The sequence below is a fragment of the Bos indicus genome, chromosome 1 (assembly GCF_029378745.1).
Source record: "Bos indicus isolate NIAB-ARS_2022 breed Sahiwal x Tharparkar chromosome 1, NIAB-ARS_B.indTharparkar_mat_pri_1.0, whole genome shotgun sequence".
In the NCBI taxonomy this organism is placed as follows: domain Eukaryota; kingdom Metazoa; phylum Chordata; class Mammalia; order Artiodactyla; family Bovidae; genus Bos; species Bos indicus.
In genome coordinates, this window is record NC_091760.1 from 113,711,996 (window position 1) to 113,738,824 (window position 26,829).

At 37.1% G+C, this 26,829-nt stretch overlaps 1 protein-coding gene across 2 annotated transcripts in view; it reads left to right on the forward strand.

The window, feature by feature from the left end:
* Window positions 1-1,590: 1,590 nt before the first annotated feature.
* DHX36 (DEAH-box helicase 36) overlaps window positions 1,591-26,829 on the forward strand; it is a 47,442-nt gene continuing 22,203 nt past the window's right edge. The window contains exons 1-15 of one of the 2 annotated variants that reach the window (XM_070792848.1): window positions 1,785-1,921; window positions 5,428-5,499; window positions 6,936-7,060; window positions 7,815-8,046; window positions 9,502-9,540; window positions 10,729-10,899; window positions 12,635-12,714; window positions 13,742-13,816; window positions 13,959-14,125; window positions 16,855-16,936; window positions 20,868-21,008; window positions 21,457-21,559; window positions 21,927-22,014; window positions 24,789-24,844; window positions 26,483-26,547. In XM_070792848.1, coding sequence (XP_070648949.1) covers window positions 5,479-5,499; window positions 6,936-7,060; window positions 7,815-8,046; window positions 9,502-9,540; window positions 10,729-10,899; window positions 12,635-12,714; window positions 13,742-13,816; window positions 13,959-14,125; window positions 16,855-16,936; window positions 20,868-21,008; window positions 21,457-21,559; window positions 21,927-22,014; window positions 24,789-24,844; window positions 26,483-26,547 — 1,445 coding nt within the window. In that variant the 5' untranslated portion in view covers window positions 1,785-1,921; window positions 5,428-5,478. Of the gene's footprint in view, window positions 1,922-5,427; window positions 5,500-6,935; window positions 7,061-7,814; window positions 8,047-9,501; window positions 9,541-10,728; window positions 10,900-12,634; window positions 12,715-13,741; window positions 13,817-13,958; window positions 14,126-16,854; window positions 16,937-20,867; window positions 21,009-21,456; window positions 21,560-21,926; window positions 22,015-24,788; window positions 24,845-26,482; window positions 26,548-26,829 lie in introns of both variants that reach the window. The other variant, XM_019960602.2, reaches the window with a different exon arrangement.

A 26,829-nucleotide genomic window follows, 5' to 3' on the forward strand; every position in this document is an offset into this window, starting at 1 on the left:
TGTGGAATTTTCTCACTCTCTAACATTTCCGTCGTCTTTCTTCAAGCACAATGTTCCATCCACCTGTAATAATTTACTGCTTACTCTCTCATTCTTTAGAAAGAACCTGATTCCAAAATTATATTCTTTTTCCATAACATCTCACGGCTATTGGTGGGTGGGGGATATTTTTTTTCCTTTACCCTCCTATGTTTAGTTCTCTGGGACTTGGCATACTAAATTGACAAAAGACGGATTAGCAAGTGAAGGAAGTGAAAATCCAGTATTCTTGTCTGGAAAACCCCATGGACACAGGAGCCCAGTGGGCTACAGTCCATGGGGTTACAAAAGTCAGACACAGGTGAGCACACCCATATGCACACAAAACAGATTAAATCACATATCTACAGGAGTTCACAGAATTGTGCCTCAAGGCAGGGGTTAGAACTTGGCACTTATGTATCATCTTTTAGAGAAGGGAAGGAGGAGAAAGCTATTTATGGGAAAACAAATGGTTTTTATGAAACATAAATGTGCTTTTATGAGGATAGATGGAAGATATTTTTGTTACCAAGTCTTTTTAGGTGTGATGCTGATTTGCAGTCTCCAGTGACAAAAGTCCATCTAGTCCATCTTCTCTGATTACTCTCCCAAGGAAGGGATTTATGACAAAAAGATCTGAGTTCTTCTGGGAGGCCGTGTTTTTAGGCATTTAAAAGATTTTAGGAATTCAATTGCTACGGTTCAAAATAATGTTTTCTGCCACAGTGAAGTATTCTGAACCCCTTCATATGGCATTTTCCTTTAACTCACAATGTACATTTCTTTTGCCTTTATCTTCTCTTAAATACTGCAAGCAAATGAAAGTTGATGCCATACTTGTCTTGTTGAGTGAATATCTCCAGCACCTTTAAATCAGTGTATGTATAAATGAACCGGATAGTCCCAGGGAAATTTGCAAGCCTGTGTAGCCAAGCCACTTGATTCTTCAAGAATAGCTCGTGGAAGATACTCAATGGCCTGCTCAATCAGCAATAGACAGCTTCACCTAAACATAGGAATCTTCAACTGCTGTTTTACTTAAATTGCCTAAGTGCTCTACACTGAATTTGGGTAAGCAGGCTCATCTTATGCCTTTAGATAAAGGTAGTAAACGACGACAATCCTTTAAGAGAGGCAGGAACGTTCTTATACTTAATCATTGATTTGAAACAGGTGCGAGGCTGTTTTCATGCCATAGCCACTAGTTCAAAAATTTTTAAAGGAATTAATTTCTTAAAGACTTTAGGGGGAAAAACATTCGACTCACAGGTTCTTTTACTGTGCCAACCGACATTTACAGGGCCTACTGGGAAGCAAACTCCCAAGAGAATAAACTAAAACCCAAAACCCGTTTCCTCACATGCTGGACTTCCGGAAAGAAAACCTATAAGCCTCCTGCTGCCTCTCCCTCCAAAGGTATAAAGGTAAATATCTCTGAGGACAACACAGATTTCACCTGAGCCAACCCGGGGACCTCCCGGGCCGACGTCCTGTGACGTCACCGGAAACGTCTGCTTGTGACATTTAATGTCCCTCCCTCTTGCGCTGGGCGCCGGAAGCAAAGCGGAAGTGGACGCTCACCGGCTTCCGGCCCCGGTCGCCATTTCCAGCGGTTGCAGGTACTCACGAGTTGAGGTCTGCTGGGACAATGAGCTATGACTACCATCAGAACTGGGGCCGCGATGGTGGCCCCCGCAGCTCTGGCGGGGGTTACGGAGGAAGCTATGGAGGCAGCCATGGAGGAGGCCATGGGGGGAACCGAGGCTCTGGAGGTGGCGGCGGCGGAGGTGGTGGTCGAGGCGGCCGAGGCCGACATCCCGGGCACCTGAAAGGCCGCGAAATCGGCTTATGGTACGCGAAGAAACAAGGCCAGAAGAACAAGGAAGCAGAGAGGCAGGAGGTAAACTGAGACTCGGTAGTGGAGGGAGGATGGGGCTGGACAGGTTTCTTTTCCAGCCTTCTGCCCACCCCCCCCGCCTTTTTTTTAACTTTTTTTTTTTTAACTGGTGTATGTGCTTTGTGAAGTGCAAGTGCTAAAGCTTCCTGTAGTGGATACTAGAGCGGTAGCGGAAACGTTGGCCACGTGCATCTTACCTGGAGCTGTTGAGGTTTATGCGGGCCAAGAGTACACTTTGCTTGAAAGACAGAGAACTGGGAACCAAATATTAAATTGAAGGTCCATCCGGAATTAACTTTATTGGGTATCACGTAGTATCTGTAGCTACCCTTTCCGTTATGATGTTACTTTCATTTAAGTTCTTTGCCTGATGAACTCTAAAATAGCGGTTTTATACATTAAATACAGGTTTGCGTGGAACAAAAAGCACTATTTTGAATGTAGATCCTTCCAGCTTTCATTTTAGTATTAAGATAGGCACAAACTTAGGTTTTTTATTATTACGGTGGGCTGCGGAGATTTCTGCTGATTAAGAGCTCTTTGAGAAGGAAACCTAGGATCCTAGAAGTGGAAGAAGTTTCGAGAGTTGATTTGGTCTTTTGTCTTCAGCTGGCAGTTGTTCCTTTGATTTGTATACTAAACACCTGTCTGTAGTAAAGGAACCATTAAAGTTCCCCGAGTGGCCTATTGTAATAATTATGTATATATGATTAAACCTAAGTCTTCTTAATATGAGCTCTACAGTAGCTTTCTACTTAAAAAGCCACTTAAAAAGCATCTTTCATATTAGATGCAGAGTGTGATTGAATCACCATTTAGGCTTCTGTGTTTCAGTTATCCCATTTCTTTGTTTTCCTTTTATCTAACTGAACTGATGTCATTTTTATTGAATTTCGGGGGAACGTTATCCATTTACCTTAACAATTTACCATTATTCTTCAAACGACATTTATTTGACATGCAAATAATTAGAGTATTCATCGAGCGAACTTTTTTTTAAAGTTAAGGGAAGCACATCTAAGTTGTCTTGAAATTGGGAGAATGATTGAATGATTAGTATTTGAGAATATACATAGTAACTTCCCAAGAATTCTTTATCAATTTTTTTTTTTACCCTTTTTTCACACAAGGTTTTATGCATGTTGCTATGGAGATCTGAAAAGTATTCAAGGAACTTACAGTCTAGTTGAAAAAATAAGAACTAAAAGGATGAAACGTTAAGCAAATCAGGAAAATCTGTTATTTCCACCTGAAGCCAGTTGTACATTGCATGATTATAAACTAAACTCTTGACTTCCGCCACCTCCCAAAACCTTCTCCATTTTAGTACAAGTCACTGCCAGTTTTTCATTTGTCAAGGCCAAAATGAGATTGGTTTTGATTCTTTCATTTCAGCAAATCTGTTTTCCTTCATATATCTCAACTCTAACCACCTATCTCCACAGTAGTTACCATAGATCAAGCCACTATTTTGTTGTCTTTCCCTGAATCTTAACTGCCTGGTCTTCTATTTCTACTCCTTCCCATAAAATCTGACTCTTGTAGAGCCTTCAGTTCAGTCATTCAGTCGTGTCCGACTCTTTGCGACCCCATGAATTGCAGCACTCCAGGCCTCCCTGTCCATCACCAACTCCCGGAGTTCACCCAAACTCATGTCCATCGAGTCGGTGATGCCATCCAGCCATCTCATCCTCTGTCGTCCCCTTCTCCTCCTGCCCTCAATCTTTCCCAGCATCAGGGTCTTTTCAAATGAGACAGCTCTTCGCATCAGGTGGCCAAAGTATTAGAGTTTCAGCTTCAACATCAGACCTACCAATGAACACTCAGGACTGATCTCTAGGATGATTTCTATTTCTATTTCTACTCCTTCCCATAAAATCTGACTCTTGTAGAGCCTTAGATCATCTCATTCTCTAGCTGACAATTTGAAAGCCAGGTCACTTCTGTCTCAGTCTCATACATTTCGGTCGCATCCTAATGTGTTTTCCAGGAATCTTGGCAATTTAGATTCTACATATCAGGTTTCCTTCTATGACCCATACCTTTCTGAGCTCATTTCCCAATCTGATGTAATTAAAGCTTTCATAAACATACTTTTTTTTTTTTTTTGCTTTTTTATTATAGTTCTCATACCATTCTCTAAAATTATCTCTCCATTTTCTCTACTAAATATTTCAGTTTTTTGAAATATTTCAATAATTTGGCTCAGCCTCTCTTTTTTTGATCACTTTCAGCCCTGCATGATTGCTTGCTTCCCATTCAAGATTCCCAAACCTTTACCTTTTAAGTAATCTTTCTGCTTACAGTGACTGTGTTCTAATGATGCATTGTTACAGTTTCAAAAGATATTTTTGAGGCTCTAATGTATTTGAAATAGTATTAGAGGCACCTTACAGAAATTGTGGTGTGTTAGGTGCTATAGGGCAGTTAGAATACAATGTTTAAGTAGTACAGTAAGGAAGCTATGGGCTTATCACCTGACTCAAATTAGGAAGAGCTTAGTAGGTTCCCTAGAAAAAAAAACCCTTAAGCTGAAACTTGAGAAAGTATATTTGTGTTTTTGACTTGGGGTCTTAGGCAGAAGCAGCAGCATGCACCACAGCCTAGAGGTCAGGAGGAATGTGTTCAAAGAACTGATCAAGTAAGGGCATGGCTGAGGAGGGCACAAAACAGACTATATTTTAATTTGCAACCCAGTACTTATGTATAACTGAGCAAGGCGTTTCATAAAATAATACTTAATTACCTGTACATTGCCCTGGGGCTTTTGTTTTTGTTTCTACCTTTCTGCCCTCTCCTCCTGCCCCCCTTTAATGCTGGTCACGATACTTTCATTGCACAGATAGCAGTATGAAAGGTCCTGGACTAGAAGATAAGTAGAGCTCTGACGTTCTTTCCCCTAAGAACTCTAGCAAAGTCATTAAAGCATTTTAAGCAAAAATGAAGTGTTAGATTTGTGTTTAAATTCACTCTGGGTACCCGTATAGAGAATGGATTGAAGAAGAGACAATTCTGGGACGGGGAGACCAGTTAAATAGCCCCTGCAGTAATTCAGGTGAGGAATGACACCTTGAATTAGGACATTGGCAGTAGGGATGGCAGAAGTGGACAGCTTCAAATGTTTTAGGAGATAGACTCAAGATGATTTTATCCGGAGGAAGGGGAAAGCAGGTGTGAATGAAGGACACTAATGACCACAAAGAGCACACTTATTGGAGGAAAACGATGGGATCAGCTTAAGCACACCAAGTGTGGTATTATAGGGCATATAAGTGGTGGTTTCAGGGAAGTAGAAGGCTGTGTGGATCTGATGCCTAGAGGAATCTAGACTGCAGGTGAACACTTGACAAGTTTGTGGGACTATGCCTAGTAGTTGAGATATAGAAGTGAATGGGAATAGTGATGGGACAGGCCTGAAATCTGTAGACCATTGCTTCTCAAACCTGAATCACCTGGTATCTTGTAAAAATGTAGAACTCGCGCGGGCTCAGATACAGCTTTTCTCACAGGCTCCCAGATGACGTCAGTACTGCTGGCCTGCTGAGCACTCAGGCTGTATAATGAAGAACAAGAGAAACAAGGTATGGGCTGAGGAGGAGAAGCTTGAAAGATCTAGGAAGGAGCCTTCAGAGAAGAGAAAAATAAGGATGTGGATGTTGTTTTGGAATCCAGGAGAATCCTTTAGGGAGAAAAAGAGTATATAGAAAAGTGAAAGTAATCAGTAGTGGCAAATGCTGCACTAATGTCAAGTAATATAAGAGTTCAGAGTGTCTTGGATTTAGCAACAATGTAATTGGTAACCTTGATGAGAGCACTTTTCATGGAGTTGTGGAATTAAAAACCAGATTACAGTGGAGTGCCTGGAGAAGGAAAGAGGCAGAAATGGGGTACTTCCAGGCAGTTCTACAGTGGAAAGGAAGGAGAAAAGTTAAGGGTGGGAGAATTCAAGGGAAAATATTTGTTTTTGTTTTAAAAGTGAAGAGGTTTGACTGTGTTCAATTCCTACCATCATGAACTGATGGTAAGGAGCCAGTGGAGAGGAAAGGTGTATTAGAGAAGACTAAATCATGTTACAGTAGTAGTAGATAGCCCACAGATCTTAATGAATTATCACAGTAAAGGTTTTCTGCTCACATTACTTGACCATTGGAGTTCACTGAACAGTTCTCATGAGAGTAAAGTCCACAGAGCCTCTGCGCAATAATTTGGTCAACATTGTGAGTCTCCTTTGCCAGGAGTTTCCAATTATAAGCTGAAAGAATATTTGAGAATGTCCAGAGCAGGAAAGGGATAATCAAAAAATCAAATACCTTGATAAGTCATGAAACCTAAAATATGTGTTTGAGATTCTTCAGGCAGAGGGTGAGGTAAAGTGAAAAGTAATGTAACTGGAAGAAGGTTAGGAAGGAGACACCTACAGAAAAGGGCTAGATTCAGGTTTGGAATTTCAGCATTCTTGAATTAACTGCCACAGCCTCTGGGGCCTCATTGTACAGAAAACCTCATTAAAAATAATTTGCCAAAAATGTTTTATATGTTTTTCAGGGGCTATTTTGTCTTTCAATCATCTCACCTTTTTGTGAATATAAAATTAATATTACAAGTTGAGAACTTTTTAAGTGAGACTATTTATAATGTAAGAGATTTAAATGCTCATTGCCACCAAAACATTTCTTGCATTTTTTAACTTTTGTTTTTATCAGAACATTTGCGTTTATTAAATTTAATTGTATCTTTTAAATTTTAAGATAGGAAAAAAGTAATAACAGTATAATGTAAGGGTAGAAAGAGCACCAAAGTTTTAGTAAAGGACATAATTCTTTCTTCACCAGTTATAGTAGAGATGATTTTATAGACACATAGTAGAAAAGTGTTTGGAAGGCAAGTGGGGGTGGGTTTAACTTTCTTTTATATGTTTGTTGAACATATATTGTGTTGCTTTAATTTTTTTAGTTGTCAGATGATTTTGCACGTTTTCTCATGTTGATAAGGGTGCTTTTTCCTTTGCACAACATAGAGAGCTGTAGTACATATGGATGAACGTCGAGAAGAACAAATTGTGCAGCTGCTACATTCTGTGCAAACTAAGAATGATAAAGATGAAGAAGCACAGATATCTTGGTTTGCTCCTGAAGATCATGGGTAAAACAAAAAGTATTCTTTTTAAAAAAATTAACAGAGTGACACTTGTTTTAGAGCATTTGCTTGCAAAAAATGATAATAAATATTGTTAGACTCTTCTATAAGTGTAATTTAGCCTCAAAGTATTTTTTCTTCTTATGTATATTGAGCAGGGTTAGTGAAAGATTTAAAAATCTAGGTGGTATCATTCCCACAGAAGAATTTAATGGTAGGAATAATCTACTTACATAGTAGGCTGATGAAGTTATTATTTATTGTTCTAACTACCCACCATTGTATTTCCAAAATTCTCTTGTGGAAGAGATCTGTAAAAAGTTAAATTGCTGTTGTAGGAAATTCATAGAAACTATCATCAGGGCAAATTAGAAGTAGTTTTTCTGGGACTGCGTAGTATAGCATCCCATTTGTAGCTCAGAAAGGGTAGCAGGAAGAAAATGAAGTTGTGTAATAAAACAAGGCTCAGAAAATTAGGTAAAGAAAAACACTAAGTCATTGCTATGAAGGAATGACTATTGGGTAGATTTTTATTGTTTAACTACCACAAGGAATAACCTATCTGTCAGTATCTATTTGTAGGGTGGAAATTGAATTTATTATAAGAATCTAAGTATTTTCATATTGCTCTACTAAGATAAAAGAATAAGCACTTGATTTTGGTGATTTTGAAATCATTAAACAGCATATTGTTCTATTGTTTCAGGGCTTGAGTGGATCTTTATTTAACCTTTATCATTTTTTTATTTTTTCAAAATAGATATGGTACTGAAGCTCCTGCTGAGAACAAACCAAATTCAGTAAAGAATGTGGAGCATCAGGAAAAAAAAATGATAAATCAAGAAAAGAGGCCATTTAGAATCAGGGACAAATACATTGATCGTGATTCTGAATATCTCTTGCAAGAAAATGAACCAGATGCAACTCTAGACCAACAATTATTGGAAGATTTACAAAAGAAAAAAACTGACCTTCGGTATATTGAAATGCAGGTAATGGAAAGAAAAGATTTTTACTTGTCATCTCTTCTGACACTTGATAAAAATGTATTTATGGTTAGAGGTAGCTGCCTGATACCTAAATGAGTTGAGATTTTTCAACAAGCCATCCTCTGAGAGTCCCCCACCCCTACCCTATCCCTCCCACCCACCCCCCCCCCCATAGTACAGAAAAGTAGTGAGAATGGAATTACACATAAGGAGCCTGTCTCACAGTTTATATGATGAAGAGAAGAAATATTTAAGAAATGGGTAGTGCAGATGGAAAAAAAATCACTCTTTAATATTTTTAGACTGTTAGTGAGATGTTATAAGAGACAGGTTGGTTAGAATTGTAAAGTTGTTTTCTTCTGGAACATCTAATCCACTCTTTCCTTTTACAGATGTTAAAATTAAATCCCTCAAAAGTCATATGATGTGCTTAGGTACACTGACACTTTAAAGACAGAACTGTGGCAACTGAGTTCTCTTGAAATTTTTTCAGTATTTCCTTATCCTGGGCAAGGTCCCTCCTGCTAAAACATGAAATTGAATGCTTTGTGGATGGATGGATGCTCTAGAGATAGATGTAATAAAATGTTCATTTTTTTTTTTTTTTTAAAGAAACTAGGGAATTCTGAGAGCCATGTCTTTAATGTGCAGATATGTACTGCCGTTTTTGAGAAAGGCAGATCATTGTATCTCCTGTAGGAAAGAAAGGATCTTTTGGCTCAGTGAAGGTTGAATATCCTTATTAAAACAGATCAGCTGAGGTTGTCTAGGGACCAAATGCTGTAGCTCTTTGATGCCTTTTGAGTGAAAATATGTATTAGGGGCAGAGAAGATTTCAAGATGAAGTTATTGAGACTATTTTACCTGAGAGCTGAGCTGCTTGTATAAACTTAGGAACACAGTGTTAGCTGCCATCTCTGCTTTGTATGGAGGACAGAACTCAGATATTATTGAAGATGAGTAATTGATCTAGTGCAGAGAAAGTTAGAAGAAGTGGTTGGTCTTCCTTTTGGTCAGGCATGTTGTAAATGCTTCCTGTGTACCATATCATTTAAACCTCTCAGCAGTCCTGTGCAGATTGCACTTGTCTGTTTCACAGGAGGAAAAAGAATCTTAGGTTTAGTGACCTACCTGTGCTTTGTGCTTGCACAGCTAGTACCAGAACCAGGTTTAAAATTTAAGTGTTTTTAAGACCTCAACTTTTTTCATCCTTGGTAATATGCCATATTTTTTTTCCTTTAAGTTACAAATTTTTGATAAACATTTTTCCACTTGCTTGATGCCTGTCATTGTGCTATTTTCCAAGATAAGTCTTGACACCTCAAGCTATGTGGTAAAAAAAAATACTTTTGGACTCTTAATATGTTTATCTATGATATATTCTATTTACCAGGATTATAATTTGAATATATTTCTCTTGTAAAAAATTAAATTTTTTTTTTCTTTTTATAATTTCAGCGTTTCAGGGAAAAGCTGCCATCGTATGGAATGCAAAAGGTAAAATTTATATACACTATTTAATATGATTTGCAAAATGCTTAAATCCATTTCTTTTAAGCTTTGAATCAAGAAGAAATATAAATTAATGAACCTTTCCCTAAAGGATAGTCTTGGAAGTTCGTTTTATTCTTTTGAATTGTTGAAAGACCAAAAAAAAAAAAAAACATTTCTGAAGCAGTTTTACTGAAAATTTTTCTTTATTTATGTCCATGATAGAGTTTAAAAACAGAATTTTCACTTGTAAGTTTGTTTCCTCATACAATCACCCTGTATAGAATAATATAGTCTCCCATCCTTCCCTGACCTCTCAGTCTTCCTTTGTTCCGACTTTACTTTTCTTAAGGAGGGTCTGTTTTGGTCACTCTGTACCTCTTTACTCAGAACAGTGCTTTACATTCTGTAGACCCCTAGTAAATACCTTTTGAATGAATGAATCATGGTCTGCTTCTAAATACTTCTAGCTGTTACTTTGTTGGAATTTGTTCTGATATATATGAGGTATCAGATACATTTTTAAATGGTGAGTTTTCAAGTTAGACTGTTCCATAGATTAAAAATAACTCCTAACACCCTTTTGAAGTAGTGGTCGGATGGTTTTATTAGTACTACTAATTTGAAAATATTCATGTTTATCTATAAGAAGATCTTTCCTGAGTAGGCAGTTTTCCAGATAGTACCTGAATTTTAGTCATTTGATGTAGTTATTTAAAACTTCGCTCTGTTTTAATTATTTAAAAGGGAATAGTCTTAAATTATATTCTTCCTTGTTCTCAAACAGTATACAAAACTTATCCTGTAGACAAAGCCGTATTTATGATTTATAACATAAATCCTTGATGTTCTGAGTAGTTTTTTTCAGGGGATTTGCCTTATATTCAGTAGACCCACATGTCAACATTCTTTTTAATTAATGTTAATTCTTACATGAATTTATAAGCTGTCTCCTTTTCCTTGTGTGCTTTTCTTTAACAGAGCCATGGCTCTGTTCTTAAAATTTGGTGCCTCATATCTTGAAAACTGGTAGATCCAGATACCTAAACTGTCAGTATTGCATATAACAGAATTTTCAAGTATTAATATGCTTATTAAAAACAATTAACCTTCAGTTCGGTAAGATTCAGGTAACTTTTCAGACTTAGTCATCATGTGATGGATGTTCTTCACTTTTTTCTCATTTTGAAATAGGAATTGGTAAATATGATTGATAACCATCAGGTAACAGTGATAAGTGGTGAAACCGGTTGTGGAAAAACCACTCAAGTTACTCAGTTCATTTTGGATAACTACATTGAAAGAGGAAAAGGATCTGCTTGTAGGATAGTTTGTACTCAGCCAAGAAGAATTAGTGCCATTTCAGTAAGTAAGCTCTCACTTGTTAAAATTCCCAACTTTTTTTTTTCCCATTCTTCTATGTAGTCTTGCTAGAAATTACTGATTTTGAGTGTTGGGGTGATTCTTAATTGGGTTTAAGATATGTTGCTATGAAAGCAAAATTTGGTTAGCAAGTATTTTGTAGTAAAGACCAAGAAATTGAATGACCTCTCTCTTATTGATAACAGATGTTTAGGAGTTCAAGATAAATTGCAAATCCAGGCAATTTCTATAAAACTAAATGAAAAGCTGATAATGTTTATAGAATTGAGTATGAGCTTCAAATAATCTCCATCATTAGATACTTTACCTTTTACTCCTTGATTCATTTAATACTGTTTTCAGCTGTTTTTTTTCAGTGTATAGGTACTGAATGATAGCAGTATTTCTGATTTTTTAGTGCAATTCAGTATTAGGGAATTAGTCATAGAAAAATAAGGTGTTTGGAGTTTATTTTGAAACAGGTATTAACTGCGTGTTTATTATAGATAACATTGTGTTTAGTTAGATGGCCTAGTTAAATATATGAGTTATATGTTCTGTAAAGATGTTTGGGGTTTCTTGCAGCATCAGGTGTACAGTACATTTACTTCAGTGTTATGTAATTCTTTGTGTAAATTTAAATTATGAAGCTTTCCAGTTGTATTTGATTTTATGATAGTGTGCTTTATTACATCTCTAAGTCATTTTATACAGAATCTGTGGTCAGGAACTGCATTACCAATTACAGCAATATTTTGTAGCAACTACAGTATGTATTTAAGTTATAGTTTCTAAGAAATAACTGTTTTTAAAAAGTAAAGCTGCCATGTTTGTGGGAGGATAATATTCCTAGAAATGGCATAAGTTCATAGAATGGTGAAAAATAAACCACTTTCATTGTAACACTGTTATATAGCTAGACTTTGGTTAAAAATCTAATTTTACCGTTTTCACTAAAATATGACTGTCAGTTCAGTTCATTTGCTCAGTCGTGTCCGACTCTGCGACCCCATGGACTGCAGCATGCTACTGTAAATTGACAGTAAGGAGAAATGTTAATTAGGTTATTTCGTTGCTTTCCCCCCCCCCAAGATCTGTTGATATTTAAATAGGCAGTTTAATTAACAGTAAAAAGTGAAGTAATGGTCTTAATGTATTCAGGATATGATGATTGGGAAATTTTACATCTGAAGTATTTCTTAAAAGCTAATTGTCATTTTCTATTTCTAACCTCGTAAATCACTGATCTGTCACTAAATGACTGTTGGTTACTTTCAGTTGCACAAATCAGTATTAGTTTATAGGATTTCATCTGTCTAGAGCTTATCTTTAGCAGCCATAATTCTAAGAACTTAACCAAGAGTTAAGAATTAAGCCTGCTAATCTACAAAAAAGAATCAGATAAGAAAATGTATCAAGTATATAGTTACTCTGAAATTATATTCAACCTTTATGAGTTTAGATTAGAATTTCCAACTGTTTTTAAGACAAAGATAGAGAGGACTTATAGAAAGTTGCTTTGGAAATAGGAGGCAGAATTTGAGAGGAAATGAAAAGTAAGCATAAGCAGGTAGTCTTCAGCTCTTAAAGGGAACAGTTTTAGATACCTCAGACTTTAATATGTTTCTCTTGTTATCTAATGAGTAGTGTTTCAACAACTCCAGATTTTCACAGACATTTAGGATATTTACTCTAAAGGAAATGTTTTCTTTGTAACTGTATTTTATTTTAATTAAAGGTTGCAGAGAGAGTGGCTGCAGAAAGGGCGGAATCTTGTGGCAATGGTAATAGTACTGGATACCAAATTCGGCTCCAGAGGTAAAGAGTGTTCACTTGTTTTGTTTTTGGCCATGCCAGGCAGCTTGGGAGATCTTAGTTCACTGACCAGGGGTTGAACCTAGGCCCTCAGCAATGAAAGGGCTGAGTCCTAATCAGTGGACCACCAGAGAACTTCCAAGAATGTTCACTTCTTGTTTACAGGTAGATTTTTGTGAAACTTTGAAGTTATCAGAGATTTAAAAAAAAAAGATTTTCCCCCAAATGTTTATGCTCATTATTGTTTTTAGAATTAACATTTGTAGTAACTGCAACATAGGCTTGCAACCCACAAGATCATTTTTTTTTGATCCAAATTCAGATTTGAATTGCCATTTTAAGATGTCTTTCAATTCCTGGGTTGGGAAGATCTCCTGGAAAAGGGAATGGTTACCCACTCCAGTGTTCTTGCCTGGAAAATTCCATGGACAGAGGAGCCTGGCATGCTACAGTCCATGGGGATCTCAAAGAGTCAAACATGACTGAGGAACTAACACTTTCACTTCACTTTTTTTTTCCACTTTAAGATGTCTTTTACACTAGGAAATGTTCAGAAGGATAACATTTTTCCTGGATATGTTAGTAGACCGTTACTCGCCTAAAGGAGTGGTACCACCACACAGCCTCTGACTACCTTAAGCTAGTTTGTATTCACAACCCCCATCCCCCTCCACTGTATTTTTGTAGTCCTCTGAAGCTCAAGATTCTGTTTGTCTTTTTAAATGAACTGATTTTCCAGTCACTAAACTGAAGTTGAGTTTCCTAAATATTTGGTCTTTTTCTGAATGGTAGGTCTTGTAAAGAAATCATGAATGTTGTATTTATAGCAAAAATAATGTATAATGAACTTGAAGCTAGTATTTCTCATTACTGTGCTGTAGTAGTTTTGGTAACTGAAAAATTAAGGATGAAGTTTTTCATTAAAACCAAAAGCATTTTTTAAATTGAAGATTTTCTCTTAAACATTTGTGGTATTTAATAGTTCATCAGTAAAGAAAACCAAGAATTAATTCATGTCTTTTATTCACAGTCGGTTGCCAAGGAAACAAGGTTCTATCTTATATTGTACAACAGGAATCATCCTTCAGTGGCTTCAGTCAGACCCGTGAGTATGTTTCAACGCAGGACATCTAGTTAAACATCATCAAAAGATGTCATTATTACATTGGATTTTATTATTATGTAAAATTAAGATGGTTCTGTTTTTGATTTTGTGCTGAGTAGCAAACTTTATGCTTCTGTTGTAGCCATCTGTCCAGTGTTAGTCACATCGTGCTTGATGAAATCCATGAGAGAAATCTACAGTCAGATGTTTTAATGACTGTTGTTAAAGATCTTCTCAGTTATCGACCTGACCTGAAAGTAGTATTGATGAGTGCAACATTGAATGCTGAGAAGTTTTCCGAATATTTTGGTGAGTAGAATTTATGATTGTTACTTTACAGAGTTATCACAAAACCACTGAATTTAGAAGCAGTTTTTTAAAAAATGTTTTCAGATGTTTAGTGATGCAAGTAGTCAATGTTTAGCAATGCATTATATTTGAATATTTATCTACCCTCTGCCACTGCTACTAAGTCATTCCAGTCGTGTCCGACTCTGTGCGACTCCATAGATGGCAGCCCACCAGGCTCCTCTGTCCCTGGGATTCTCCAGGCAAGAGTACTGGAGTGGGTTGCCAGTCTCCAATCTACCCTCTCATAGTTTTTAAAATACTTATTTATTTTTGACTGTGTTGTGTCTGTCGCTGCACGGGCTTTTCTCTAGTTGCAGGGAGTAGGGGCTACTCTCTAGTTGTGGTATACAGGCTTCTCATTGCACTGGCTTCACGTTGCAGAGCACAGGCTCTAGGTCCTCAGGCTTAAATAGTTACAGTATATGAGCTCAGTAGTTGGTGGCACATGAACTGCTCCAGAAGCATGTGCTGCTGCTGCTAAGTCACTTCAGTTGTGTCCAGCTCTGTGCGACCCCATGGACAGCAGCCCACCAGGCTCCTCTGTCCATGGGATTTTCCAGGCAAGAGTACTGGAGTGGGTTGCCGTTGCCTTCTCCGCCAGAAGCATGTGGGGTCCTCCCATACCAGCGTTGAACCCATGTCTTCTGCATTGGCAGGCAGATTCAGTACCACTGAGTTACCAGGGAAGCCCTCTCTAGTAGTTTTTTAAATGGTGGCATCATCTCTCGTCTTGTAGTAAAGAGATGTAGCCTTTTGGTGCTACCACCAGATAATTAAGGTGACATTAATAAAGTCAAACCACAGATTTGAAAAATTTATAAACTTTTTTTGATAGTCTTCTGTAGCTTTTATGTAGTTCAGTTCAGTCGCTCAGTTGTGTCTGACTCTCTGCGACTCCATGAATCGCAGCACGCCAGGCCTCCCTGTCCATCACTAACTCCCGGAGTTCACTCAAATTCACGTCCATCAAGTCAGTGATGCCATCCAGCCATCTCATCCTCTGTCGTCCTCTTTTCCTCCTTCCCCCAATCCCTCCCAGCATCAGAGTCTTTTCCAGTGAGTCAACTCTTCGCATGAGGTGGCCAGAGTACTGGAGTTTCAGCTTTAGCATCATTCCTTCCAAAGAACACCCAGGACTGATCTCCTTTAGGATGGACTGGTTGGACCTCCTTGCAGTCCAAGGGACTCTCAGGAGTCTCCTCCCAACACCACAGTTCAAATGCATCAATTCTCGGCGCTCAGCTTTCTTCACAGTCCAACTCTCACATTCATACATGACCACTGGAAAAACCATAGCCTTGACTAGATGGACCTTTGTTGGCAAAGTAATATCTCTGCTTTTCAATACACTATCTAGGTTGGTCATAACTTTCCTTCCAAGGAGTAAGCGTCTTTTAATTTCATGGCTGCAGTCACCATCTGCAGTGATTTTGGAGCCCAAAAAAATAAAGTCTGACACTGTTTCCACTGTTTCCCCATCTATTTCCCATGAAATGATGTATCTCAGGCTAAAGTGGCAATTTGCTAATAACAGTGATAACTGTGGTATCAGTGATAACTGTGGAATACCCTCAGCTTGGCTGGGTAGAGTATTTGGCCTATCTTCATCAATGCTCATTGATACCTTGTGAAGTAGGTGCTATTCTCATTGTTACAGATGGAAAACAACCTCAGAATAGTTAAGTAGCTTACCCAAGGTTGCATAATTAACAGAGGGTCAGGATGATTTGAAACTAAATTTGAGGGAATTCCCTGGGAGTCTTAGTGCTTTCACTGCTGGGGTCTGGGTTCGATCCCTGGTCAGGGAACTAAGATCCCACAAGTTGCATGGAGTAGCCAAGAAATAACAGAGAACCTAAATTTGAGTAGCTGCAGAGTACATTCTTTTAAAATATGCCTCACTGTCTCTACTGCTCAAATTGGGGAAGGAGGAGAAATGGGAGAACATTAAAATGGAATAGCACTATATTTAATGTGTTTGTAATCAGCCCAGTTGACCCTCAGAGCCTTACTTTGTTTTTGTCTGTCTCAGTCCTTATGATGAGAAAGCCAGAACTAACATTGAGTAAACTTACACAGGTCAGATACATAAGTGTACTCAAAGTTGTGGTGCCACTTCAGTTACTTCCATCTGTGCTGTAACTTTGGCCTTTGTTTACAGAGAATATGGTTTATTTTGTTTGGTATAGAACCTAAATAACATTTAAGTAACAGTACTGAGAGACTTCTTTTTTAACTAGTGATTCTAAAATAGTAAGCAGTAGTTTAATACTTGGTTAGTTCTTGCTGTAACTACTCCTTTCCCTAATTCTGGATGCTACAGAGGTCATTTCACTAAAGGTAGGTTTCACTAAAACTTAGGTTCTCATGGCACCATCTTGGCTAATGATGAAGAGAAATAGACTTAATAGGTCTTGAATCCAACTTAAAATACGCTATTTTTTTTGTATTCTGGGTTACTTTGTAGAATTGTGAGGTTTGCATACAGTTTGATAACAGTAAATTGCTACTGAATGAAGACTAAATGCTGTTTTTATTAAATGAGATATGGAAAAATAAGGTATAGCTGTAAAAGTTTCAGGACCCTTTTCTGAAGTTAAAACTAATGTAGTCATTGTCCTATTCACAGTTAATTTTTTTTTTTTTTTACATTTGAATACAGATTTATGTTTTATCTACCATAATAGGTAACTGTCCAATGATACATATACCTGGCTTTACTTTTCCGGTTGTGGAGTATCTTTTGGAAGATATAATTGAAAAAATAAGGTAAGTAAATATTAGTAAGTAAAAGATTAAAAGTACTAATATACTTTAGTATATTAGTATCACTATTTTGTCAAACTTTAGTCTAAGAAACTCACCCTTAACTATTTCTTTCTAAAACATTGTTTTTCCTTAAATCAGGGATTCCCAAACTTAGTTGCACATTGAAATCACTTGGAGTCTTTGAAAATCCACATTGACGCTCATACCATATTATATTACAGAGCCTGGGCTTTAGCCACATATCAGTATTGTCTAAAGACTCCTGGGCAGAAAAGTTTGTGAATCTCTGTCTTTAGTGTTGAACTTCTGTTCTGATTCTCCTTCCTGGTATTCCTTTGCTGGCCTCCATTTCCCACCCTTTAAATATGATATTCCCCTAGAGTTCTCACCTTAGATGTTTCTCACCGTTTTATGATTTCATTGTGCAATCCTATTTCCATGACCATAGTTCCAGGTTTTCAGAACTATTTTCCTACAGCTTTCAGAACTATGGTTTCAAAACTGAATTCTTCCTGAATTCTAAACTTAACTAAATCTATACTCAGCAGCATTCCAGTATCACAGATTTCTTGAACCTCACATTTTTCAAACAAAAACTGTCATCTTATATTTGATTCCCACTGTGCTTCCACCAAAAAAAAAATCTATGTTGCTTAGTATGCTTTATAATGGTTGCTCCCATTGTCTTCCACCCGGTTGTTTAAACTCTAAATCAAAGTAGCTGGATGTTTCAAGCAGTTATGTTCCAGGATACGTTAACTGCTTTACACGCTTAGTAACCAAAGTACTGTAAGTCATTCTGTATCCCGTCCCACTTTCCCCCATGAAACCCTGAGAGCTTTCTCCTTGAACATACCTTCTCGTTTTTATTTTTTCTACTTAAGGGCCTTATTGTCTCTCCTATGTTAGTATAAGAGTTTCTCCTGGGCACTGTGGTTTTCACTGTCACAGATGCTGCCATCTGTTTTCCCCAAAACTCTGGTCATGTAAGCTTTCTTCCCTAGGGTATTCCCCTTGAGATTTCTCTTTGAAAACTAGTTGAAGAACCTTTGTTGCTTTGTCATGGCCTAGAGCAGAGCAGCTCAGCTGGTATGCCCAAGTTATGATCCCATTCACGCTGGCCTTTAGCTGCTAGCAGGCTTCTCGAGGAGCCATCAAAATTACCTTAGTATCACTTGATGAGAGAGGGCTGAAGGCACAGACCCACAGGATCAGGTTCCAGCTTCTTAGCCTGTCACCCCAAGGCTCTTTACAGTCTGGCCCTGTCTGTCTAGTGGCATGCATTATGCCACTTCTCTTATGCACTGTCTCTTCTATGCCAGCTTGTGCCCTTTCTTTCATAGTTTTATGCTTTGTTACATGCTGTTTCCTCCTTTATTTGCCACCTTCTCCACTTTTCATATGTAAACTATTATGTAAGAACAAATCCCTGCCCATCAGCCTTCTCTGATAACCTCTCACAGTGAGTTACCTTCTCAGCAAGACTGCCAGAGCACTTTTATCATATCTCTTGTACCGCTTACCTTATTGCCATGTGATATGTCTTGTTATATATGTCTCTTGCACTAGATTTCAAATTTTCAAAGTGGAAGATTTTGTCCTATGCATCTTTGTAACTAGTACATAGCACAGTGCCTGGCCTATAGTAAACATCTGAAAACTAAATGGACAGATGTAGAAACATTTGTGCTGAGATTTTTCAAGATTCCACAGCTTACTTGTTAAAGGAGAAAACCAGAAAGTGATGGTGGGAAGGTGAGAACAAAGATCCTACTGCATATTTTACATGGGGAAAAGTCAGCTGAATTTTGAATGGACATCTATATAACATATTTTTGAAACTATATGGCTTGCACTGTGCACTAAGATCTGAGAAAAAACAAGGGAACAACAACTCATTGCACAACTTTGGAGCTTGTATCTCGATAGGGATACATACAGGCTATTATTCTTAAGGAGTACACTCTGGTCATACTCTCATGACCAGAGTTTTGGGGAAAACAGATGGCAGCATCTGTGAGAGTGAAGACCACAGTGCCCTCAGAGAAACTCTTATACTAACATAGGAGAGAGAATAAGGACCTTAAGTAGAAGAAGTAAAAACGAGAAGGTATGTTCAAGGAGAAAGCTCTCAGGGTTTTCATGGAGGAAGGTGGGACGGGATACAGAATGACTTAACAGTTCTTTGGTTACTGTTCTGGGTAAGTGAAGAGTGTGTAAGGCAGGGATAGCGTGGACAAGTCAGGAAAGCAGTGAGGTCGGCAGGCCAAGGAGGGAAATGTGTGTCAGGGAGGAACATGTTAAAGTGAAAGAGTGTATGTTGGTCTTCCATGCTCTGGTTAGATCATCAATGCTCATATATTTTTATGCTCTCCCTCCTCAGTTCCACTTTCAACCACGTGGCCCCGTTTCTTACCATAGCACATTAACCAGTTGTTTTCTAAGGTAATAACAGGCAACAACCTGACAGTAGAACAAGATTCAGGGACCAGTAATCTAACATAACATAAAGATGAATTGCTTCTTAAGGTCTCCAGAAGGCAGTGCATGTACACGGAATTGTAGTTAAGGGGAGTCTCTTGAAGCAACAGATAGTATCTGTGCACTTGTTCTGTAGCCAGCGCAAGAGGGGACGTGAAGTAGGGTAGTCATTGGATAGAAGTTTTCAGCAGAGGCCCCACCTATTCCTTTTCCAGAGGAAGAGCTGCTCTGCAGGGAAGTAGGAAAGAAAATAGGTGAGATATTATGGAGGGTTGTGATTGGGTACTTGGGGATGGGGGGCTAAAGGTTACCTCTGATCCTATAATTGCTGGGAAGGGAGCCAGCTGTGGGTCCATCCTGCTGACTAGATTAATTTCTGTCTCAGGTTGCCCTACCTCACAGTGGTGCCTCTATATGTATCGAAGACTTAGGGGAGTCCTGGGTCACAGGTACTGAATAGGGAAGGGGATTGATGAATTCTTTGGGGTGTCCGCTATATGTCAGGCACCATGCTTTATCCCTTCTTTTTCATTCTCATGTCAGTACTGTTAAAAGAGTATTAATCTCTCAAATAAGAAAACTAAAAGCCAGAGCCTTATACCTTTTCCAAGGTCACATAGCTAGTCAGTGGCAGAGCACGGACATCAGTCCCATTCTGTCTGACTCACAAAGCCCATGCTTCACACCCCCCGTTCTTTCTAGATGCTCTCATCTAGGTTAACTCCGAGAGGCTTTGGGGTTAAAGTATAGGTTTATTTTTCTTTGTCTCTCTCCACTCCCATGCCTCTCACAACTCACTTATGGTAGGTGACGTGCACTGCAGCATAGTGAAGTCAAAGCATAGCACTGGACTGACTTGTAAGACATCTGAATGCTGATTCTGGTTCTGCCATTGTCTTTAAGACCTAGCAGAACTAAGTAGTTCTCAAGCATGAGTCTATGAATCTACAGACCGCTATAAATACACTGAATCTCCTGGGGCACTAAATAAAATTGCTGGATGAGCAGACCCCAGCCAGACCTATTGTATTCAAATCACAAGGTATAGGATTGAGGAATCTCTTTTACAAACTCCACAGGCAATTATTTGTGCTCAGGTTTAGAAACCTCTTATATTCAAAATCTGAGTCTTCTAGGCAATTGTTAACTATTATTTTGAACCTGTATTAATGTTAACTTTTGATATAAAAGTAAATTCAAACTTAAAGATGGTAGTTACTCAACCATTTAAATTTTTATTGCTGATAGAGCTTTTACATACTTTCATAAAGAATGATTTTAATCTAAAATGTTACGTGTTCATATTTGTAGATAAAAAATTTAACTAGTATTTACTAGAAAGTATAGTGAAGATGTTCTTTAAAATTTTTTAAAATCCTAAAAAGTCAGAGATGTTAGTGAAAACCAATTGTAAACAAAGTGAAGCTATTTAAGAGTATTTTTATTTTAGATATGTTCCAGAACAAAAAGAACACAGATCCCAGTTTAAGAAAGGTTTCATGCAAGGGCATGTGAATAGACAAGAAAAAGAAGAAAAAGAAGCAATCTATAAAGAACGCTGGCCAGGTTATCTAAGGGAATTGAGACAAAGGTAAGTCTGTTTTTGTTTGAAAGTGAGAACATAGTGGCTAAACAAGATGCAGGTTTGTCTTGACTTTGTACATATTTAAGGGTAGCATTGTTGTTTAGTCACTCAGTGGTATCCAGCTCTTTTGTTATTTAGTCACTAAATGTAGCCTGCTAGGCCTCTCTGTCCATGGGGTTTCCCAGGCAAGAATATTGGAGTGTCATCTACATTGGCAGGCGGATTCTTTACTGCTGAGCTACCAGAGAAGCCCTGAGGATAACATTTCGAGTCTCATATTCTAGCTGGATACTCTACTGATTTGACTTGTAAACACTATCATAATCGCAGTATTTCTTTTTATTTATTATGTTTTCCCATTTGCAGATTGAGTTAATTTTAAAATTTTATAAGTAAGTTAATTAAATGTCAGGAAACTGTCAAGTATTTCATGACTTTATATTTGACTTGATAGGTATTCTGCAAGCACTGTAGATGTTGTAGAAATGATGGATGATGAAAAAGTTGATCTGAATTTGATTGCTGCCCTTATTCGATACATTGTTTTGGAAGAAGAGGTTAGTTTTGTTTTTTTTTTTAATTTTCAAAAGTGAAACATTTCAATTTCATATCAAGGACTTGAAAAAATTTTTTCTTAAATGCTTTTAAAAAAATAATCTTTGGAGGAAACAGCTTTTGATACCAGGAGCAAGAATTTCAAAATACCAAAATGATTTAGCAGTTTGACCTATTTGAAGAAAAGACTCAACAAACGAAATGTCTGGATTATAAATCCTATTTTTAAAAAGCAAACTCTTTAGTTATAATTAGTAACTAAAAGTTATCTTGAGCTAATATAATTTTAACAAAGACTTAATTGTGCACAGAATTATACTCTTATTTTGTTATGTGATCCTTTATAACAGTTATTTCCCTTCTGCATAGGATGGTGCAATATTGGTCTTTCTACCAGGCTGGGACAACATCAGCACTTTACACGATCTCTTGATGTCACAAGTGATGTTTAAATCAGGTATTTTAGAAATGTATTTTTATTGCCGTTCTAAGAATGGTACTTGAGTTATGTGTAGCCTGGTTATTTTCTTTGATTTGAGTCCAAGTTGAGTTTTTTCAAAAGTTGGATTTTTTTTCCCCCCCTAAAGTTCTGGGTCAGAGATGAAGATGGTAGATACATAGTGAAGTTCCTTATTTAGATTTATGGTGAGACTGTTTCCCCTCTCTGCCTAAATTTGCCCAATAAAATCGAGTCTTTGGCATTTGAGGTTTTTGTTTCTTCACTCACTTCTGCAATTAGTTGGGCAGAAAAGAAGTTTGAATTTATCCTCTTAGGCCAATATTTCTCAGCTCTAACTGTACAACAGTCACTCATGGCACTTTAAAAATGCAGACCCAGATCGCACGCTCACGCCAGATATTAGAATGTGACCTGCCAAATGTTAAATGTGACCTGAACATCTGAAGTTTAAAAAAAAAAATTCTCAGATGATCTGATTGTTTAATAGGATGTTTTGAAAGATACAACCTCTTATGTTTTAGAGAAATGCATTGGAACATTTTTCTCCTGTGAAATTATAGCTTTTTCCGGAGTCACTGTTAACTTTAGTAAAATCAAAGCAAATTCCATTTAGTATTTTAAATAGTTCTGAATATACTTCCTAGCCTTACTCTGTTGAAGTGCTTTGATACATTTTACTTTTTTAAAACACTGAAAAATATTTTGATCTAATTTTATTGGCTAAAATACTTTTAAAATCCCATCATGGCAATGCCCTCAAATCATTCACTATAATTAATTTTCTATTCTCTCACTGCAAAAATATTTTGTCTGATTACTATGACTTCTCTATAATGAAATTCTACTTTCTGTTTTCCTCATCATTGGTAACTTGTGTATAGAAAAAGTATAGGTCGTGATTCAACTATACAACCATATATATTTTTTAAAACAGAAATACTTCTCTGGCAACTTTGGCCTTTCCTTCCCCCATCATAAACTCTATTATATGATCTACTTTTAGTTTTAAAAATGTGAGTGTGTATGTGTTTTCCAAGAAAAATGTGGAGATCATTTTGGAGGAAGTAGGGAAAGGGTATAATTCATTGTCTTTCTGATTCTGATTTAATTATACTCAGGGATGGAAGTATTAATTTATAGTTCTACCACCAGCTTCAGTTCAGTGTCTGAGTCGTGTCTTACTCTTTGGAACCCCATGGACTGCAGCGTGCCAGGCTTCCCTGTCCAAACACCTGGAGCTTGCTCAAATTCATGTCCATCGAGTCGGTGATGTCATCCAACCATCTCATCCTCTGTCATCCCCTTCTCCTGCCTTCAATCTTTCCCAGCATCAGTGTCTTTTCCAGTGAGTCAGTTCTTCGTATCAGGTGGCCAAAGTATAACCACCAGCTTAATTTCTTTTAAAGAAAATCTTTCAAAAATTAAACATTCCTAATCTTTATCATTGTTTTGACTTCCCTGGTGGCTCAGAGGGTAAAGTGCCTGTCTACAATGTGGGAGACCTGGGTTCGATCCCTGGGTCGGGAAGATCCCCTGGAGAAGGAAATTGCAATCCACTCCAGTACTATTGCCTGGAAAATCCCATGGACAGAGGAGCCTGGTAGGCTACAGTCCATGGGGTTGCAAAGAGTAGGACACCACTGAACTACTTCACTTTCACTTTTCACTTTCAATCTTTATCATCATCTGATAATCCAATCCATAATCAGATTTTCCCATTTTTTCCCCCAAAGTATCTTTCACAACTAGCTTGCTTAGACTGTAGAAAAAGTCAGACTGATAAATCGTTTAGTTTTAGAATGGTACTCCCATCTTCCCTTTTCTTTCCCCATGGTGGAAAAGACTAGGTTCTACTTTCTGAAGATGTCTAAATCTCTATAGTATCATTTCATTTGATCATCTCTTAATCCTGTTTTCCTGCCAGCTGGAAGTTATATCTGAAGGCTTGATTCAATTCAAGTTAAGTTAGAGTGGATGTATTTCATACTGTGTCACAGAGATAAGTAATTGAAGGTATTCTTTGTCAAGCACTATTTGACAGCTTTTTACAGTTGAGAAGGGTCATAAAGGCTGTGGAAAGCACTGTATCTCCTGAGTAACAGCAGTTCTCTTTCTTGGAAAATACAACTACAATACAGGAATGTCTTCTGGACATTCTTGCCAGAGATTTAAGTTAGGTTACACTTTGGTAGCTATATCTGGCTGAAATTTACCCTTGTTTCTGTGACTCTCTCTCTCCTTCCCATTACAGTACTACATCAAACTGTCTGTTGACTGATAATCATGAATGGGCTTGAGCAACTTGATTTTGAAACCTAAAACTTCCTATATTCCTAACAAAATTATTTTTTTTAATGTGGGCGACTTTTGGAATGTATTACATTTTACCAATGCTATTTCTTTATTTTAAGTGGACATGAAAATTTAATAAGTAATTTGCTTTAAAATTTTCTTTGATTAAAGTAGGATTACCCAAAGTCTACAAACATATTCACCCATATTAAATAAAATCCTTTGATCTTTAGTTAGTGGTGGGAATGGAGTTAATGTTTTGTTTTGTATTTTTTGTAATATAATTTGAAAAGGTTGCTACCAACTTTTCAGCATTGTATAAGAATTGAGAATTTGCAGAAAAAATATTAACAAGTATATAAAATGTATATACTTGGTCTGATTGTACATAAGAATATAAATTAAGAATTACCATGTATTTTTTATGGAATTTTCTGCAGCTGTTTATCTTAAAGTTTAATTTTCTTCTTAATTTTCAGACAAGTTTATTATTATACCTTTACATTCTCTGATGCCTACAGTTAACCAGACACAGGTATGTTGTTAAATTTATCTTTCAAACTGAGGCAAGCTTTAAGGACTGCTTATTGTATGTTTTGTTTTATTTTTGAAAGCACATTTTAAAATAGTAATCCATACAAAAAATACTTCTTTGAGAACCTTTGCAAATGAGTCTTCAGGGAATGACTGCACAAAAATTTGGATAAGAGAGGGTAATCCATGAATCACATTAGTTTCATCAGCATTAGGGAAACATTTAAAGGTTGCTTTTATCAATAGCTTGTTTGGGTTTCCTGAATAAAATGAAAAGGTATGTGAAAGCCAATAAAAATATTCAACCTAGCAATGAATAATCTATGACATACACAGTTTGATACTGAGATTTTGATTTAACAGAATTAGTACATTTATAGGCATGAGATTTCAGTGATGTATTATTAATTATGGTTTTGGATGTTTTGACTTTGTCAGATTCAGAGATCTCTAGTTAGAATGAACAGTGCATTCCCAAAGGAAAGGTAATTTTCTACTGTGTTTGCAGGCCCTGGTAGAATGAAATGGATCCATTTTTTCCACTCTGTAAGAAATAATATACATATTTTTAATTGAGGGCTTTTTACTATCTCTACTAGTATGATAGTTCTGAGTAAGGCTCAGCTAGCTAGATTAGGTACAGTGTGCATGTCTGAGGGAAGAGAAGAGGAAAGACAGAGCTCTTGATCCCAAAGATTGAACAAAAGAGTATGTGGTGAGAGGATATGTGACTAGACTGGCAAACAACATTTTCTCTTATTACCATTTTTATAAATGAGACGAGTTTATGATTTTTTTTTTGTTTGCTTTTCAGCCAAGTGGTGTCTACCATCATGACGTAGGATTTATTATGTGAAGGGGATCTTTTTAAGTCCATTTCAGTCTAAGTAGCTGGTATACAGTGGTACAGCTAGCTGGCATGCATTCTGATGATTGGGCATGTGCCTTATTGGTTGGTGTCATCTGTATGTCTGTACATGCTCAGTTAATCAGTTGTGACTGACTCTTTGCAACTCCGTGGACTGTAGTCCACCAGGTTCCTCTGTCCGTGGAATTTTCCAGACAAGAACACTGGAGTAGGTTGTCATTTTCTACTCCAGGAGAATCTTCCCGACCCAGGGATCAAACCCTGCATCTCTTGTGTATCCCCCATTGGCAGGTAGATTCTTTACCGCTGAGCCACCTGGGAAGCCCTGTTTTTATCTGTATAGTTTTTAAGTAATTCATAATTCTTTACACTTCTGTCCCTTTCCCTTAAAAAATTTGACAGCACAATAAACGTTTGCATTCTGCAGCATTTAAAAAAAATTTTTTTTAAGTTACCATATTTAAATATTAATAATTTTGTATACCACTTAAATATAAATTAAAATAATCTTTAAATTATAACCTTTCATTTGAAATCTTTATTTGTGATAGGGTTTTGATATCTAAGGGAGATTTGGTTTACCATAAGGGAATTTTGTGATATTAAAGATGATGTATAAGATATGACTGTATCTATAAATATTAGATGCATATGTCAGTGAATAAACACAGAATTGCTAAAAGTGAGCAGTACTTGAAGTAATTACTTTAATTGTAAGAATGGATGTATCAGAAATTCACTCTTGGGATTTTGATGTATGTATTCTTGCAGGTGTTTAAAAGAACTCCTCCTGGTGTTCGGAAAATAGTTATTGCTACCAACATTGCAGAGACTAGGTAAAAATTATTTTTTAATTCCCAACTACAAATGATTACATTTGTTTTGAGCACTATTAACAGTTAACATACCTTAATCTTTTTTCTACAAAATACTTTGTAATTTCTTTAAACCTATTTTAATTTAGTTGCAGTGAACATGGGTTGTTTTTTGTTTGTTTGTTTTAGCCTCTTCAGAAATAGGCTTTTAAGTGATTGTTTTAAAGCTTCCCTAAAGAAGCATGGGGACTGAGGTCAGTACTTCTGGTTGGGAGTAGAATTGATAGATTGTTTGGTAATCAG